Source organism: Lactuca sativa, chromosome 4 (genome assembly GCF_002870075.4).
Source record: "Lactuca sativa cultivar Salinas chromosome 4, Lsat_Salinas_v11, whole genome shotgun sequence".
NCBI classification, from domain to species: Eukaryota; Viridiplantae; Streptophyta; class Magnoliopsida; order Asterales; family Asteraceae; genus Lactuca; species Lactuca sativa.
In genome coordinates this window covers 150,135,691-150,156,210 of record NC_056626.2, presented here as the reverse complement: position 1 = coordinate 150,156,210, position 20,520 = coordinate 150,135,691, and the positions used below count along the sequence as shown (strand labels likewise).

General features: G+C 40.9%; 1 protein-coding gene across 1 annotated transcript; it reads right to left on the bottom strand.

Moving 5' to 3' along the window:
• Positions 1-9,229: 9,229 nt before the first annotated feature.
• Positions 9,230-10,093, bottom strand: LOC128133531 (uncharacterized). The gene is made up of 2 exons (XM_052771004.1): positions 9,538-10,093; positions 9,230-9,468 (listed from the first exon to the last, which is right to left on the bottom strand). Exons 1-2 carry the CDS (start codon positions 10,091-10,093, stop codon positions 9,230-9,232), a joined length of 795 nt encoding a protein of 264 aa, XP_052626964.1.
• Positions 10,094-20,520: the final 10,427 nt, after the last annotated feature.

The window sequence follows — 20,520 nt, the reverse complement described above, 5'->3', positions numbered from 1 at the left end:
GTTGGGGTCTGAGTCATCCCAACTGCTAAACGTATGCAATTTACCTTAATATGCCCAAGTTGATGACAACGATGGCATAATTATTCCTCTAGGGTGCAATCTTGGCGTACATGACCCATCCATCCGCACCTACCACATTTGAACTTGCATGGAATAAGCTCGTGGGTTCCTCCACCCTTAACGTAAAAATTGTGTTCATTCTATCCTCTAGTACTTCGAACGGAAGCATCAAGCTTCTTAGATGTTGTTAGCAGATTCAGGTCATGTTTCAACTTCCTCTCTCCCAATTATGGCTCCAAAACAAACTCATGCTCTTGATTCGTCGCACCATACTTATTAGTTGTTTGAACGGCTGCAATTTGGTCCTAGAAATTGATGTCCAAACTGTCATTGATATTCCCAACAATGCCAGAACATTCCTCTAGTAATGTATGTGAGACCTCAACAACAATCCAGTCATGGGCTTGTTCCCTCTGAAGGTAGGATGCAAACCCTACCTTAGACCCCTCAGGGTGGGAACTCATTCTCTGAGCATTCTCCATGTCATCAATCCACCATCCATTGGTAATAGGGTATTTCTTTCCAAAGAACTTTGGGGTCTGCTAGCTGGAACTCCTAAGAAGAGAGAGTTTGTGCCCCTAACTAACCGACTGCAATCTCAATACGAAAGGTCCTTATACGATCTTTCAGTAGCTCTATGATCCCCTCCTTGATGGTACCGAACATCACAGGAGTCACGTCCAAAATATCACGAGTGATCTTAGACATAATGAACTCGCGTATCCTTTCATCAATCGGCTCAACACCATAGCCTAAGCCTCAACATGAGCCTCCTCCTTAAGTGCTCATCTCGATACTTAAAAGCAACTATACAAATGATCAAAACATACACGAAGAATTCCTCATTCTAAAGGCTTCCTATAATCCTCGTGACTTTCCTTGATTCGAGTATAGATCCTATGCATTCAGTAGTACGATCTCATTACTAGCTTCCACGCCTATCCATACTTTCCTTAAGAACCATCCCATATCCTCCAAAATCTCCTCCTGATAATGATACTCCAAAAACATGCTAAATAGCACACCATTCACACTAAAGAAATTCGTAGGCTCTCTTAGGATCCCCACTTCAACCTGCCATCAGCAGCCGAATAACTCCTACTAATGTCAGCTAACTAGTCCATGAATACAATTACATGTAACAAAACTTAAATAACCTTTCAACTAAAAGACTCATCCCTACAATGTTTGGACTCTAATGAGAGCTGGAAATAGAGCCAAATCAACCATTCTAAAATTTTTTACCCTTTGCAACATGTAACTTAAAATATTCATTTAATAGCTAACTCACATCAATATGATTCCTACAAAGCATAAAGCAATCATCATTCATGCAGTAAAACTCGGTTGGCTACAAAACATCAAAAGTCATCCTTCCTAATAAGCATTTCTCCTAATAGGAATTCTAGCATGCAGCCCTGAACAAATCCTTATGCTAACTTCTAACATGCAAAACATTCTATAACACATAGCGTATCAACACATATGTGTATTCTGGGAATCACTTTCTTGAGTACGGTTGATTGGGCTCATCACACCCCCCCCCCCCTTTTCTTTGTAAAAAATCTTTTTAAAAAAATTATTTTCTTTCAAAATATTATTAATTACTCAGTTTGAGCTCAGACACACCCGAGAGTGTGTCCGAATCCCCCAAACCAAGGCTCTGATAGCAACTTGTAATGTTGCAAAAATACAAATAAAATTTTTCCTGTTTAAACCATCAAGCTATACGACCATTTGTTCCAAAACCAAACAAGTAAAAATGTATTTTTCAAGCATCAGAGTAAACCAGAGTAAATCAATAATGATCCGTATGGAAAGCCAATAAGGGGATGTTGTACAGTCAAGCGAGACCCTTCCCTTTGGAACTGGAATTACCTGAAAATGTTTAAACCAAAAAATTGTTAGGTATTCTGTGTATGAAATACACTATAAACTAGGTAGCAAAAAAATCAAAACTATGATATACCTATGTGTACGTGCAACCTATGGATCTATGGTTTCATACTAATTACATCTACCCTAGAAAATGAAAACACAACGGAAGAATCACACACCACTTATGAAACCAAAGACCTTCGCGCTTGAGCTCTCATGTGTGCCATTTTGTTGGATGTAAAGGACCCAAACCATAATCCCTCTCTTGGTTCACACCTAATGAACTCAAAAGAGTAGAGTCAGAGATTTACTAGGAGGGGACAGACTATAAGGAGAGTTTGTCCACAAAAGGGAGAAAGAGGAGGTGAGAATTCAAGCCATGAATGAGCCATGAAGAATGAATCCCTAAGGCCCTATTTATAGTCTTGAATGTATTCCATGGTTTTATCCTTCCACCCATTTTGGATGGGATAACCTTATGGACGAAATTCCCTTCATTGCAAGGGAATTTTCGTCCATCACGCTTCTTTCTAGTATTCTGGAATATTCCTAATTAATCAACTATTGATTAGTTGATATTCAACCCTTCCATTAATTAATCTATTAATTATTTCCCAAATTGTTTTCCCAATTAGTTTCTAATTAGTTATTAAATCATTATAATTAGTAAACTAATTCCTCCTTTATTGATTCTACTTAATGTGTGTCTTGAGGGCAACCCAAGAGGAACCTACCATTATTAGAAATATTATCAATAGTTAATGACCTTGGACATATTTTCCAAAAAAAAAGTCGTAAGCATAAAGCTTAGTGAGTTACCCAAAAGACCACATACTATACATTGCATAAGGAATGCTACGAGCCACCCACAGTCTTTCTGTCACTATCAACCATACGCCAATCATGATCTTTTCTTGCCACACTAGGGGCCAAATCCTGGTATTACGTACAAGTGCCAAGAGCCACATCATGGACTTCAATGCCAGCTTCACAAAGACAACTAGCATTCTACATATAATTGTTGGGGACAGTCCTTGGTCTTGCATATAATTGCCAAGGGCCACCACCTGGTCTTTCATATATATTTCAAGGGCCACCACCTGGTCTTTCATGCAATATCGATAATACAACTAGCATCCTACATAGTATAGTGAGAAGAGTCACCTTAGCGGAGAAATCAACAATTAACAACTCTCACCGCAAACGAATCGGTGCTAAGCACCTCCTACTAAAACCACACAAGGTAACCCTTAGTCCACCTTACAAAACTAGAGATTTGACCAAAAGTCAACATATGCTAAAAGTCAATGGTCAAGATCAAAGTCTACATTTAACATCACCAACAACAACTAACCCTCACGTCATGACCTGCCCATGGTCACGTCGCGATAACGAACTCAGCCCGATCCCAAACGCAGTCACGATCCAACATAGTCAACTTGGTCTCCATAGCCTGTTTTAGTTTTTTATAGAAACTGTCCCTCTTTCAAAGTACATTGCTATATCATTTAAAGGAATTTAAAATCTTTATGTAATATATTTGAAGAAGGGAATTTCATTTCATGTTTTTGTTTTTGTTTTTGTTTTTGAATTTTGGGATATTCAGAAATGGTAATGTGCATTCAAAAATGGTCTAAATAGTAAAAAAAACACTTTTCACGAATTCCGCAGAGGGCTATATGGATCCGCAGAAAGGCCCACTGTGGATCTTTTCTTCATCCGAGCAACTCTGAGGAACTGTTCTTTGGTTACCATTGACCAAATTTCGGATTTCCTAACTGTTTTATTGTCAATTTAACTAGGATACACCATTACGAACATATAATTGATTCAATACAACAATTATAACTCTAAAACTACATTTATTTTGCAGATTGATTAGCTAGGGTTTCATACAATTTCAAAAGGAAGATAATAACTTACATGAGTTCCATATCCATCTGATAACACATTTTCGTCTATTTGTTGTAGTTTCGACGATCGCCTCACCATCGATTTTCAGTTATCATTCCTATTTGTTCGATTGATCGATTCCTTTATAGTCTCGTCTTCGTTCCGTAACCAACCTCCCCCAAACAGCCAAACCCATTCTTCTTCTGCACCTTAAACTCAGAAATCGGGTTTAAAAAGGGTGATTTTACGAAATTAACCCTGCCACCTCATTTCCTCACGATTTTCCCATTCCTCGTAGCATAAGGACTTCCGTAGATCCCCTATCTGTGAAATTCGTGGTTGTAACATCCCAAATTACCAATAAATTTTTTCATTTTAAGTAACAAAACAATTTCCATAAAATATAAAATTCCAATCACATTTGTTTTCAAAATCCATAACATCAGACATTGTTCGTAATATCAGTGTCCCCAATAAAAACTCTAGAGAGTGCACGTCGCGCTATCACGCCAGGATATTTCCCTTAGATCCCGAAGTACCTAAAACAACCAACAAACGGTAAGCTAACACTTAGTGAGTTCCCCATAACATACCCCACACAATCCACATAATCGCATAAACCATATCAACCATAAAAGCTACATAATCCATGCGTATAAACATATAAGGATGCCATGGAAACCGTCCAAGGTCTTACATCGGGTGCCAATGTGATCCCCCACGTGGTCTTAACCCAATGCCATGGGAACCCCCACATGGTCTTAACTACCTGCCATGGGAACCCCTACATGGTCTTAACTACTTGCCATGGGAACCCCCACATGGTCTTCCCTAATTGCCATGGGAACCCCCACATGGTCTTAGCTAACCACAAAAATGCCATATATGCTAAAAATGATAACCTACTAGGATTGCATGGAAACCCTCCAAGGTCTTAAAACGAATGCCATGGGAACCTCTACATGGTATTAGTCTACTACCACGGGAACCCCCCGAGGTCTTCCATGCGAGTATCATAAGGACAACTAGCATATCACATGTAACGTAAACAACTAGCATCTCGCATAACACATAATGGGCCGAACTTGGTGCCTTCAACCCATTGGTATGGTGAGGAGACCCAACTCAAATGCGAACTGTAGGTGTGTAGGTCCAAACTTTGAGTATCAGCTCTGCTGCCTACCTAATCATAAACAACTCCTTAGATACAACTCAACCCTTCAAAACCTTAAAAGTCTACTCTGGTCAAGGTCAAAGTCAACTCTTCGAGTTGACCTAACTCGTCGAGTTATCCATGTAACTCTTCGAGTCCATCCCAAAGATAGAATCGTAATGTTGCCATCCAACTCGTCGAGTTTTCCTACAACTCATCGAGTTCCTTCGTTTTCCAACATAATTGGGGTAACGTCAACCCAACCCTCCGTTTTCCAAACTTCAGGTCCGTAACCATAGAGACGTCTTGAAGGGTAAAGTTTCCAAATTTACCCCCAAAGATCATCTAATAAGCTTTAGACCCAAACCCTAGCTCCTTTGAGGAGGATTTTGACCCATTAAGCCTCTAACGCTTGCTTCAAAGATCCATATTACAGATTTGAGGTCCTAAGTTGGTTTAATCAGATAACGTTTCCAACTTTACGTCCGTGCATGCTAGAAACACCCTCTAAGGTTCATTTTTTGGCTTCATAATAGACATATTGCATGAATGGGACACGGAGGCTATTAACGTTTGCAACTTTAATCCTTTAAAGGTCTTATAGAGGCCATATCTACACCCTCAACCTCTGGAAACCTCTTTTCATTGGACATCCAAGCCAAAGTCCCAAAACTACAAAAGATGAGATCTAGTAAGCAACATGTCAAGGTTATGACTTTATACCTCAAAGATATAGCCCTTGATGTAGAGTTTCTGGATCCAAGTTCACTCTTCCAAGCTTGATACTTCTCTCTTCCAAATCTCCTTCAAAGATCTCAAATAATCACTCAATCACTCACAAAACTCAATGAACAAGACAGGAAGGTGATTCTAGGGTTTTCTCTGGGTAAAGACACTGGTAAGGAGGCCGACCAAGGGGGTTAATGTTCTTTATATAGGGCGCAATGCCCGAAAGTTAGGGTTTTCGTCCCCAGTGTCAACTCGTCGAGTTGAGGCTCCCCAACTCCTCGAGTTGGGTGCTTAATCTGCGTGTCCAAATAGATTCCTATACGACAAGTTCGACCTCCCCAACTAGTCGAGTTCCAGTCCAAACCCTAAAATGCTGAAAATTGAATTATACCTGAACAAAGTGTTATAAATCTTCCCCACTTGAACTAGACTTCGTCTTCGAAGTCTGTTGATGCAAAAAGGTCCAGATAATGCATCCGCGTCTCATCCTCCGGCTCCCAGGTCCATTTGGAGCCTCTTCGGTGCTGCCATTTCACCTTAACTAGCTTCACTTCCTTGCTCCGTAGCGCTTTCATTTTCCGGTCTAAAATCGTTATTGGTCTCTCCACATAATTTAGGCTCTCATCAACTTGTATATCATCCAAGGAAATGAAAGCGACCTCATCAACGACACTCTTCCGAAGCTGAGACAAGTGGAAGGTGTTGTGGATCAGACTAAGCTCGACCGGAAGATCCAATTGATAGGTTACGTTGGCCACCCTGGCAGCAATCCTAAATGGGCCAATAAACCGGGGCCCTACCTTTCCCCTTTTTTGAAATCTAATGAAGCCCTTCTGTGGCGACACTTTCAGCAAAACAAAATCTTCCACTTGTAACTCAAGATCAGAGCGACGTCGGTCAGCATAGCTCTTTTGACGACTCTGTGTGACCCGTAGCTTGTCGCGCACCTACTGAATCAATTTGGTGATTCTGAACACCACTTTGGTGCTTCCCATAACTTGGTGCCCAATCTCCTCCAACATACGGGAGTCCTGCACCTCCGACCATACAACATCTCAAATAGGGGTCGGTCGATACTAGCATTATAACTGTTGTTGTATGAAAACTCTGCTAGTGGAAGGTATGTGTCCCAAATCCCTCCAAAATGCAATACGCAATCCTAAAACATATCCTCGAGAATCTGGATCGTACACTCGCTCTGGCCGTCTATCTGGGGGTGGTACGCAGTGCTAAAGTGTAACTGTGTGCCCAGTTCATCGTGGAACTTCCTCCAGAATCTGGAGGTGAATCGAACATCGTGGTCGAAGACCACCGATACTGGCACTCTATGCCTGACCACCTCCTCTCGCACATAGATATCTGCTAATTTCTCAGCAGAAATACTCTCGAGGATCGGAATAAAATGGGCACTCTTTGTCAATCTATACATAATAACCCAAATGGAGTCCACACCCCTCACCGTCCTCGGTAACTTCGTAATGAAGTCCATGGTGATCTCTTCCCACTTCCACATGGGAATGGGCAGCAGTTGAAACTTGTCGTAGGGTCTCTGATGTTCGGCCTTGACCTTCCTTCAGGTCAAGCACCGCTCCACAAACCATGCGATCTCCCGCTTCATGTAGGGACACCAATAACTCAGCCTCAGATCTCTGTATATCTTCTTGGCCCCCGGATGAATTGAGAACTTGGATTTGTGCTCCTCCTGTAAGATCTTTTGCCTCACTCCCCTAGATACCAGTACCCACACCCGGCCACACTATGTCAAAAGACCCTGACAATCCCGAACAAACAAGGGAATATGACCCCGAATCCGCTCTATCTTCCGATTCTCTTTCTTCAAACCCTCCACCTGAGCCTCCTTGATCATATCCATCAAGGGGGAAATCACCGTCATCCTAAGACAGATATCTCCTATCGAAACACTCATCGTCTTGCGGCTAAAAGCATCGGCCACCACATTGGCCTTCCCTGGATGGTACAAAATCTCGCAATCGTAATCTTTCAGTACATCAAACCACCTTCTTTGTTGCATGTTAAGGTTTTGCTGATACATCAAATACTTCAAACTTTTGTGGTCAGTAAAGATGGTGCACCGAACTCCGTACAAGTAATGCCTCCAGATTTTGATGGAAAACACCACCACCCTTAATTCTAGGTCGTGAGTGGGGTATTTCACCTCATGGGGCTTCAGCTGCCTCGAGGCGTATGTGATCGCATGCCCCCTCTGCATCAAAACAACACCTAACCTGTGATAGATGCATCACAATACATCACCAAATCATCCAACCCCTTGGGTAGTGCTAAAATCAAGGCCTCACATAGTCTCTATATCAAGGTCTCGAAAGCCAACTGCTAACCCGTGCCCTAGCGAAATGTCACATTCTTCTTGGTCAAGCGAGTCAAAGGTACCGCAATCTTGGACAAATCCTGAATAAATCTCCGGTAATACCCCGCTAGGCCTAAGAAGCTACAAATCTCACATGCATTCTTCGGTATTTCCCATCGCTTCATTGCCTCAATCTTGGCTGGATCAACCAAAATACCCTCTTGGTTGATGATGTGCCCCCAAAATTGCACCTCACGCAACCAGAAATCACACTTCGAGAACTTGGCATAAAGCTTTTCCGTCCTCATTGTCTCCAATACCTCCCTCAAATATTGCTCGTGCTGATCCTTGGTCTTAGAATAGACCAAGATATCATCGATAAAAACGATCACATACCGATCCAACATCATTCTACACACCCTGTTCATGAGATCCATGACAGTTATTGGGGCATTGGTGAGCCCGAATGAAATCACCACGAACTCATAGTGACCGTGCCGAGTCCTGAAAGTTGTCTTTGGTATTTCCTCATCCCTAATCCTCATCTAATGGTACCCTGATAGAAGATCAATCTTGGAAAACCAAGATGCACCCTGAAGATAATCAAAAAAATCATTGATCGTCGGAAGCGGATAACGATTTTTCACCATTAGCTTGTTCAACTCCCGATAATCGATGCACATCCTGTGTGACCCATCCTTCTTCTTTACAAACAGGATCGATGCTCCCCATGGAGAGCTGCTCGGACAGATAAACCCTTGGTCTAGCAGCGCCTGAAGCTGTGTAGACAGCTCCTGCATCTCAGGCGGAGCTAGACGGTACGATGCCTTGGCTATCAGAACAGCACTCGACACCAAATCATTGTGAAACTCTACCTGCCTCTCCGGAGGCACCCCATGAAACTCCTCGAGAAAGACATCCTGAAAATCTCATACAACCAGTAAACTGCCCAAATATGTTGTGGACTCAACCCTCATATTTGAGATGTATGCCAAAAATTCCGAACAACCCTGATGGAGAACTCTCCTAGCCCTCGCAGCTGAATAGAGGGTCGGCCACTGTGAGACCCTCTCTCCCTAAATAACCAACGCTCCCCCACTTGGGGTTCGAACTCTCACCAGCTGGTGCTCACAGTCTATCATGGCCCCATTGGCCCCCAATCAGTCCATTCCGACGATCACCTTAAGCCCTCACAACAATATCGAAACCAGATCGACACGGAACCTCTCCCCATACACATCCAGGGCACAATCCTGATATACCCTCGCATCACTCACGGTGCGGTCATCCGCGATCTCAACCTCAAGCAGGGAATCCAAAGTCCCCGGAGCATCCCAAAACTTCTTGCTAAGCGAAAGAGATACGAACGGTCGGGTAGCTCCTGAATCGAAAACAACATGAGCCGACATACCATTGACCAAAAAGGTCCCTATATATAGAGCACATATGTACATAAGAATAATAAATCAACATCGAGCGGGAAAAATAAATTACGTACCAGCCACGACGTCTGGCGTTGCTTGAGCCTCCTTTGTGGTCAACTGAAATGTGTGGCTCTTCACCGCAGGAGCATCCGCCTTGGCAGGGCGGCCATCAGTGATCCTCATTGTGGCGGGCGCAGGCGCCGCCACCGCTCCTCCCCCTCCCTGCAACCTAAGATAATCGGCCTTTTTATGGCTGGTCTGGTTGTAGTTGAAACAAATCAAGCACTTCTTGGGGCGGTCCTTGCTCACATGGCCTGGCTGACCACATGTATAACATATCGGGCTCGTCACCCGACAAAATCCACTGTGCGACCTCCTACATTTTGCATACCGACCACAGCCATGTTGGCCCCTACCAAAAGAATCAAAGGTCTTAAGCTTCTTAGCTTGACCTATAGCTGTTTGAGCTTGCTCTGGCTTCCACTTGGTGCGGAGCTCCAACTCCATCTCTCGCTCTCGGGCCTTCTCCACCATCTCATTCAGGATTTTGCACCCTGAAAAGCTCACAAACTCACGTATATCATCCCTCAACACGGAATGATAGCTCGTCCTCCTCATATCCTCATCCATAGCATACTACAGAATCAATAGTGCTCGTTCCCAAAACTTGGCGGTGATCTCCGCTACAGTCTCAGTGGTCTTTCGTAGCTCCTGAAAGTCTCTCACTAAACGTTGCACCTCAATGGATGGTGCAAACTCCAAGTCAAAATGCATGACAAACTCCTCCCATGACATTTCAGCCACTCTAGCTGATCCCACCTGGTGGGTCACCTCCTCCCACCAGTCCCTGGCTCGGTCCCTCAATGTGCACGAAGCAAACCCCACTTTTGCTGCCTCGGGGCAAGAGCTCGTGCGTTGGGCATTCTCCATGTTTGCCACCCAACGTCGACTAACTATGGGGTCCCTGAACCCAAAGAACTCAGGCACCCCATATGCCTTGAACTCCCGGAACAAGGGAGTTCGGGCCCCAACCTAGCCCGCAGCAATCTCGGCTCAGAAAGGCCTGAGCCTCCTCCATAATCTCCATCATCCCCTCCTTGATGGTCCCGAAAATCATTGGGGTAGCATCAAGAATGCCCCTCATAACCTCGGCTGCGATAAGCTCGTGCAACATCTCGTCAATGGGCTTTGTAGCGTAGCCCGACCTAGATCCTGATCCCCCTTCTCCATGATGCAACACCACCATCCTGATCTGAAATAGCATGAAACCGAATTATCAAGATATTCAAAATGGGGATCCTTCCACAATGGTTCTCCTTAGAGCTTCCATATCTAACATTAGTTCAGGTATAGGTTATGTGCTTTCAGTAGTACTGGCCCAATACTACCTTCCACACCTACTTGTACCATCCCCAGGGCTCTACTTGATAACTCTAATTCGTCCCAGAACAAAACGTATCTCACAAACTATCGCATAACTCAAATCGTAGGCTGTCCTAAGATTTTCTCCCTTCCGATCAAACCAGAACTCAAAACAATCATACCAAGTTGCCTTATGCATCCAAATTATACACAGAACAGGATCAAATAGACTGTCGAATAACAAATTCTACCCTAGGACCACAACCAGACAAGGAACATGAAATAAGGCCAAATCAATTATTCTAAGGGTATAAGATCCTAACCGTATACAAATTTTAAAGCATACACATAGCAAAATCCATCTGATTATCACATTCCAAATATCAATATAGCCTGGCTAACATATTGGGGAAAACACTTACTTAAGGTCGGCCGATTACGCGCATTGCACTCTCCCTTTTTCTTAGAAGAAATCAGTTTTTTTAAGAAGTTTTGAACTTTGATTTTGAAAAATAATTTTACCATTTCCTCAGTTTGAGTTCTGACACACTTAGGAGAATGCCCAAATCCCTCAAACCAAGGCTCTGATACCAACTTGTAACAGCCCAAATTTCCAATAAAATTTTTCATTTTTATGTAATGAAATCATTTCCGTAAAATATAAAATTCCAATCACATTTTTTTTTCAAAATCCATAACATCAGACAATTTATTCATAATATCAGAGTGTCCCCAATAAAAACTCCACATAATGCATGTCGTGCCATCATGCCGGGCTCTTGCCCTTAGATCCCGAAGTACATGAAACAACCAACAAACTATAAGTTAACGCTTAGTGAGTTCCCCATAACATACCCCACACAATCCACATAATCACATAAACCATATCAGCCATAAAAGCTACATAAGCCATGCATATAAACATATAAGGATGCCATGGAAACCCTCCCAGGTCTTACACCGGGTGCCACTGGAACCCCCACGTGGTCTTAACCCACTACCATGGGAACTCCCACATGGTCTTAACTACCTTCCATGGGAACCCCCACACGGTCTTAGCTACCTGCCATGGGAACCCCCACATGTTCTTCCCTAATTGCCATGGCAGCCCCCACATGGTTTTAGCTAACCACAGAAATGTCATATAAGCTAAACATGAAAACCTACTAGGATGCCATGGAAACCCTCTAAGGTCTTACACAGAAGGCCATGAGAACCCCTGCCTGGTCTTAGTCCACTGCCACAGGAACCCCCTGGGGTCTTCCATGCAAGTATCACAAGGACAACTAACATATCACATATCACATAAACAACTAGCATTCCATATAACATATAATGGACAGACCTTGGTGCCTTCAACGCATTGGTATGGTGAGGAGACTCACCTCAAATGCGAACTATAGCGAAGTAGGTCCAAACTCCGAGTATCAGCTATGCCACCTCCGTAATCATAAAAAACTCCTTAGATACAACTCAACCCTTCAGACCCTTAACAATCTACTATGGTCAAGGTCAAAGTCAATGCTTCGAGTTGACCTAACTCGTCGAGTTATCCCTATAACTCGTCAAGTGCATCCCAAAGCCAGAATCGCGATGTTGCGATCCAACTCGTCGAGTTTTCCTACAACTCGTCGAGTTTCTCCATTTTCCAACAGAATCGGGGTAGCCTCAAGCCAAATCACTGAGTTCCCCTGTAGGGGGAGGTGATTCTAGGGTTTTCTCTGGGCAAAGAGACTGGTAAGGAGGCCAGCCAAGGGGGTTAATGTTCTTTATATAGGGTGCAATGACCAAACATTAGGGTTTTCGTCCCTAGTGTCAGCTCGTCGAGTTGGTTGCTTAATCTGCACGACCAAATAGATTCCTACACGATGAGTTGGAGCTCCCCAACTCGCTGAGTTCCAGTCCAAATCCTAAAATGTTGTAAATTGATTAATACCTGAACCAAGTGTTACAGTGGTCATTTAATAAAGTTGTGTTTTTCATGCTACAAATACCCCCTCCTTTTGGAAAATGATGAATTTTCGGTATATATATAGGAGCAAAATACCCAAAGTGAGCTACGCTGACTATTTCTACACCCATATACTAGCTATTTTGTCTTTGTAATTTGTTTGTTAGTTTTTAATATGATCTTATTGTTCCAAAAGAGTCCATGTGATAGGATTATATTCGCATTTACATTAAAATGTGAGAAATTCTTTCAATAGAAAATAGATATAACGAAACCAAACCAAATGTTCAAAGCTAGGTATCAATTCACATATAAGATTCAAACCCCGGGCTCAACAAGTATATAATATATGTTTTGGGAACATCAAAAAGTTTTATTTAAAATGAGCTAACAAGAGGCCATAGTTGTATCTGTATAAGTTGCTCATACAATCTATAGGTGCGTCAAGGACCCAATTATCCTAATACAAGGAGCTATATTTTTTGGATATAATTTTGATCAAGCGGTATCTGGAGTTGCCCTCCCTCCTTGCGGCTGAGTGTTTAAGTCCCACCGTCAACATAGGTGAAATTAAGAGTAATTCAGTTAGGAGTAGATTAGATTTTCCGTTCAAAAAAATCACAAAACTTATCATTCCCCGATTCTACTTAGGGGAATTGAGTAATCTAACTTTTTTTGGTTGTTTTGAAAAATATGACGTTTTTCTTTTGCAAAATGACCACTTGGTCCGACACGGGGTGTTCCAGACCCGATTTCAAATTCGGTTAAAGAAGTAGATAATTCTGACTGAGTAATCCGGTTCTTTTATAAATATCATTTAACTCATTTCAGACTAGAATTCGACATCCCTTGTTTCGGATTACCCTACATCATATTCCAGACACCTCTACAACTGAAAATGTCTTCTGATAGCATTGAAGAAATGCAATTTTTTTTTAATGTTTCAATTTTGTTTCTAATTATATTCATTTATTTTAGATTATACATTAAAAATGTTTAGTTTATGCAGTTATATAGGTATTATAGGATTTTCTATGAATTTTAATCGTGTTAAGGCAATTATAAGATTACATGGACTTATACATTTATACTACACTAGTTTATAACCCGTGGGAACCACGGTTATAAAATTAATCAAATTTTTATAGTAAAAACTCAAAATTATTAATAAGTTATTTTAAATAAATTATTAATTTAAGAGATATTTTTTATTAGTTATGTGAAATTATAATCATTGATTCAAATAAATATATAAAATTAATTTTTAATATATATTATATATTTTTTATTTGTGAATTAATGAAAACAATAATTTAAAATTTAAAATAGAATCACATTAATGAAGAGGTCTAATAAATTTAAAATGGAAAACTAATAGATTGACAAATGGCAACACATTAATTAAAATGTCTAATATGGTAACACATGGCAAAAGAGCTACTCTGTTATTAGTATAGAGATATATCGTTATAAAAAACCCAAATTTTTGCTAGTTCGGAAAGTGTCCAGAATCTGAAAATCATGTCTAGAGTACAATGAACTGGGTCTGGAATTTATGGTTTGGAATACCGTACCATATTTTCGGATTTTTGAACAAACATACAAAATCCTAATTCCGGAATACAATCAAAATCCCTAATTCCACTCCGGAACATACATACAAAAATCCATAAATAATAATTGTTTTGATTGTAGCACGATGGAACATACGAAGCGGATGTTACTACAACCTGTAGACCAAAACTTGGGCCCAAAATCATGGCACGCGTACAAAACCGACCAGTTTGTGGGGGAATGTTTAGGCAATCATTTTTTGGTGATTATGTGTACAGGTTGATGGGTGTCGAATGTCACCCTTTACTACGTTAGTATCTTATGTGCAAGGAAGTTACTACTTTTGATCCAGTTGACCTATAAGAGCTTCTATTTCCAGTTGGCAACTATCAGGTTTACTTTGAAAGGAAAGCATTCTGCTTGGTCATCAACTTGTGATTTGGGATTATGTCCATCCCAGTTCTAGTTTTGCAGAATTCAGATGTGTATTTCCATTTGTGCCACTTTCACATTTGGTAAGTATGGCCGACCTTACGAACGTATTCATTGACTCAATCCGTCAATTAAGCAATGAAGATGTGGTGAGAGTCTCCCTATTGTATATGTTAGAGCAAATATTTTTGGGGAAATAACCACGACAGCCAGTTACTAATGAACATATGGCACTCGTCTCTAATTTACAAGAGTTTAACATGTATATAGATTTTTACCCATATTATATCAAAATGATACTTGTTAGGGAAATTGACTAATCTAACCCTTACTAAGTACAATTTTTTGACATAGGTACCCATAGGGCAAATTAATATGGGATTTCACTTACATCCAAATGTGTATTGTGTTTGATAAGATTGGGGACCATTTGACCCTAAATGCACCAATAATCCGCAGTAGACACACATATACTCTACAAGGATTTGTCTATGCATTTAAGGTATGTAGACTATGTTTGATATGAGTTTATAAAAAAAGTACTATAAATTTGTTAACTTGTTAAGTTGTTTTTCATCTTAATTTTGTAGATTTGGATCTTGGAGACATTTCCTAACAATAGTCTTGTTGGTTCCCTTATACCGGGTGTTATCCCTCGGGTAGTTGCATACCCTACGAAGAGGCATTTGCATGCACTTGATTGTCCACATTATAATTTATAAGTCGATATGAAATAATTAACTTAAGATTAACCTTTATATATGTTGGGTAGCGTAGCTTTGTTTGTATTGCGTCATTGGGCTTGGTTTATAGTCCAAGTTTTGCACTCCGGTTTGGGCCTGTCCAACTGTGAGCTTGTAGGGTTTACTATATAATAATGTGCTTGCATGCATATTAGGTTAACGATCTAGAATACGATTGACAGAATTACGATAGCTTTGCAGATTTCTTTATCGTTCTTGTAAACCCTTTAATCCTCTACAGTAGAAGTTCTTTATCGAGCTCTTCTGAGGATTGTTTTTAATCATTCGACATCGTTTGATCCATTATTGTGTTCTTGCTGTTTACTTGTTTATTTCTTTACCTGTTTTATAGATCTAATCGATCTTCAAGTTAGTTTTTAACTTATCAATTGGTATCAGAGCAGGAGGCTGTGTAATCGATACACTTCTTTTCTGTGAAAAAGGTTTCGATTAGGGTTATTCCGCAATTACTGATATTTATTGAGCCGTCATCTCATTATTGACGTATCTCGATATTTATTGTTTTGCCCTAATTTGATTTATTACAAGTCTGATCTTTGAACAGGTTATTCGATCATTATGGACGAGTCACAATCGAATCCCATCAATATTTCGAACAGCATTGGATCAACAACGAAGATTCCCATCCTATACACCCATGATTATGAAGTCTGGGCGCATCACTTTGAAGATTACGTTATAGGATCTGAGGATAATGGATACCTCATCTGGGAAGCAATTATTTCTGGACCGATTTCTCATTCTGCAACATCAAGGATTATTAAAACTCAAAAGGAGTATAATGATCTTCTTAAAGATGTTAAAGATATTGTGCAAGATGAAAAAGATAAATTTCAGTGCAATATCAAGGCGTTAAGATTGATCAGATTCGCCCTTCAGTCCGACACTTTCAGGCTGGTGAGTTCATGCACGACGGCAAAAGAAATATGGGACAGGTTACGTGAACTGTACTCTACAGACGAAGATCTAAAACACTCCATTCAAACCTTACTCTTGTCAGAATTTGGTGAATTCAAGCAAGGAGCCGAAGAAACTGTGACCCAAACATTCGATCGCTTCAATCATCTTCTTAGCAAGATGATCAAACATGACATCGAAAGGAAGCTTATTGAGCAGAAGGTTACATTTTTGAACGGTCTCAGATCCGAGTGGAGAGCAGTTGTGTCCACAGTTAAAGCGCACGAGCAATTTAAATCCTACTCCTTGGCGAAACTGGTGGGCATCTTGAAATCTCAGGAGAAGATCGTGATGCAGGAGAAGAATGTGGTTTCAAGCCTGGGTTCGTTAGCCCTCTTGTCCAAAAGTAAAGCTGTGATGGAGGACGAAGACCTCAACTTGGAGGATTATGACCTCACGTCTGAGGATTATGCTATGATGGTGTCTAACCCCAAGAGGTTCATTAAAAGGAGATTCCCCACCAACAAAAACCGAAATTGGCAGGGGAGTTACAGCTCTGAAAAGGTTAAAGATGAACAGAAGGCTGAAGAATCAAAGAAGGAACCGAAGGCTGAGGGTGATTCTGGAGTAAGCTGCTACTATTGTGGTGGAAAGAACCACTATGCAAAGGATTGTGTCCTCAAAAAGATGGCTTAAAAGGATGAGGAAAAGGATGAAGAAGCTTTGTTGCAGAAAAAGCTAGATGAAATTAGGAAGAAGAAATCTACCACTAATCCCTCTATGAATGCTCTAATTGTACAGGGTTCGGTAGCTGATGACGAGTTTGGTGGCGTGGAGGTTTGGTCAACCGACTCTGAAGATGATGAAGTGAGGAAGCCTTCTCATGGAAAGGCTTGTGTGGCTAAAGAAGAAAGCAGTGGAGGAAGATGCTTGATGGTGTCTGACATATCTCAGATGAGGGGATATAACACTGATGGTGGGAGTAATGAACCGAAGGAGCAACAGGACATGTGCTTTACAGCTAAGCCGCTTAGCATGCAGTTCAACGAACTTGACAAACTGATCAAGAAGGTACAATCCATCTTTGTCTCGTTTAAAGTCCCACAAAGCTCATATGAAAAAGAACTAAAAAGTGTTAATTCAAGAATCTCTCATCTAGATAGTAGTTTAACTCAAACTCGAGTCACCAGTTCTAATCTAACTAACCAATTAAGCAGGGTGTCTTCGAAGAGTGAGGAACGGCGCATGTGGATCGAACTGAAGGAGTCAGAATTAATCAAAATAAAAGATGAAAACATTTATTTACAAAGAGACAATTTAAAGCTTTTGAAACAGCGAAATGTTTTTTGTCTGATTGCTAAGCGTCTTTACTCTAATATTACTCAGCTTCATTTGGATTGTGAAATAGGACAAAAGATTCATCGCATGATTTTACCCTTTCTTGAGTTTAAGGAGGATGAAATTGATGCTGAAGCGTATAATTGTGAGAGTGTTATTTCATCTGAGGACGTTAATCCGACCTATATGTATGGACTGGACAAAATAGAATCTTTCATTAAATCCAAGGACCACAAGGACATGCTTAAAAACCTTTTGGGTGAAAATGATAGACTGAAACTGAAAACCGAAACCATACAAAAATTTGACTCTTTAAACGCCAACTTGAGCTCAGAAAATAAAATTGATGTTGAAAATGCATCTGAGCTTAATATAGACGACAATATGAGTGAAATTTCTGTAGAGGACACGGTTGACTGTTCAGAATTTGTAAAAAGCGAACCTGAAAACCACAAGAATCTAATTTTAGAAAATTCAGTGGAGTTCGCTCGTTTGTCCCAACAAAAGTCCCTGATTCTTGCTGAGAAGGCCGTAGTATATCAAAAGGTTAGAACCACTCCAAATCAGGTATACAAGGTCACAGGCGTAACCGAACATCAAACTTCTGAACTCACAACTATTGTAAACGAAGACAATGCTGATGGCTGCGATAAGTTCTTCTGGTCAGCTCCAATCGATAATGCTGATGAAACAGTAGGTTTGTCTGAAAGGACCTCATGGAAAAGCAAAGGGAGATACGTACCAGAACCCTTGAACAAACCTGATAACTTCGATGTGCCAAGCACTAGCGGTACGAAAGACATTCCTCAAGAAAAAGGATTTCCAGAAAAAGAAGTCACATCTTCAAGTGAAACTTCCTCAGTTCAAAGTGAACCAGCCAAAGAAAAACCGAAACCGAAAGCTAACATCCATCATCAACCGAAGCAGATGAGAAATCAAAAACGGCAAAGGAATCAGAGATACAGGAAAAATCTCTCTGAAAGAAAACAGTTTTGGCAATCCCAGAATGCATATTTCTCACATCAAGACAAAAACTTAAAGTTAGAGAAAAATCCTGTTGAATCGTAAGAGAGCAACAACAACCGAAAGCAGAGGTTCGGTTCGGAGAAAAACGTCAACCGAAAGCAAAGGTTCGGTTCTGAAAATGATTTCAACCAAAAGCAGAAGTTCGGTTCAGAGAACTATATCAACCGAAAGCAAAGGTTCGGTTCTGAAATCAAAAGAGATCAAAACTCCAAGGTCGGTACCACCAATGATCAAAAGCAAAAGGGTCACCTAGAGTCTCCAGCCAAGAAGTCATCTCAATCTAAGCTTTCTCATTCTATCTCATCTAATTCTGCTAATTCTTTCAACTCTTCTTCACCTCGTTCTAAATTCCATTATGCTCCTTCTCAAAAATCTCAATCATCAGCAGAACAAAAGGGAAAACAGAAGGTTTCAGCGTCTAAACCAAAGTCAAAACCGAAAGCACCAAATCCAAATAAAATTAAAGTTTTTACCATAAAAAAGAAAGACGAAACAACACTAATAAAACGAACATATCTTGTTGACATCTCTCTTGCTATTCCTGTTCCTGTGAAAGGCTCACGTGGACCCAAGAAACTTTGGGTTCCTAAATCTGCTTAATTTTTGCAGGTTATCAGTGATGAGCAGTTTGACGAAGAATGGTACATTGATAGTGGCTGCTCGCGTCACATGACAGGAAGGAAGGAAGAGCTAAGGGAATACAGGTCTCTTTCAAATGGTGGAAACGTCAAGTTTGGGAACAACTCCTTCGGCACCATAAAAGGCTATGGAATGATCACAAATGGTGATTTCACGATAAGGAAGGTGGCATACGTGGAAGGACTACAACACAACCTCATCAGTGTATCTCAACTTGTTGGAGGTACCGGTCTCAAAGTCTCATTCGACGATGAGGGTTCTAAAATAATTGAGAAGAAGACGAAAAGAGTTATTCTCAAATCGGAGCGTAAGGGTGAAATGTTTCCTCTAAACCTCAAACCCATCAAAGGAAACCCAGCTATTTGCCTGTTATCAAAAGCACAATCTGACAAAAGCAGGTTGTGGCACCGAAGGCTCTCTCATCTCAACTTTAAGGAAATCAACAAACTTTTCACTGGAGGCCACGTTTGAGGTCTTCCATTGCTCAAGTTCGATAGAGATCACTTGTGTGCTGCATGCGAAATGGGGAAGCAGAGTCGTCAAAGTCATCCATCAATAATAAACACTAAAGTTGTTGAACCACTTGAATTACTTCATATTGATTTGTGTGGTCCTTCATCTATCGAAAGCATCGGTGGTAGCAAGTATATTCTTGTTATTGTTGATGACTTTTCGCGTTTTACATGGGTGTTCTTTCTAAAGCTTAAATCTGAAGCGACTCACAAGCTAAAAGTGCTCATCAAGCAGATTGAAGTACAGCTGAAGAAGGTCGTTCGCAACATCAGGAGCGACAATGGCCTGGAATTCAAAAATAGAGAATTCGAAGAATTCCTGGCAGAAAAGGGAATTAGTCACAACTTCTCAGCTCCCTACACACCTCAACAAAACGGGATTGTCGAAAGACGAAACCAATCTTTGTGTGAAGCAGCCCGAACTATGCTAAGTTTCGCTTCCTTACCTCTTTATTTTTGGGCTGATGCTATATCTGCTGCTTGTTTTACACAGAACAGGTCATATCTCAACAAGCGATTCACGCTCACTCCTTATGAGATTCTCAACAATAGGAAGCCCAATGTGAAGTTTTTCCATGTGTT

Excerpts from the sequence above, each read along its gene's own strand:
- LOC128133531 (XM_052771004.1), bottom strand. The coding sequence starts at position 10,093 with ATGGATGAGGATATGAGGAGGACGAGCTATCATTCCGTGTTGAGGGAT. Across the intron at positions 9,469-9,537 it reads AACGCCAGACGTCGTGGCTG|GGACCTTTTTGGTCAATGGT; the intron begins GTACGTAATTTA and ends CTCTATATATAG.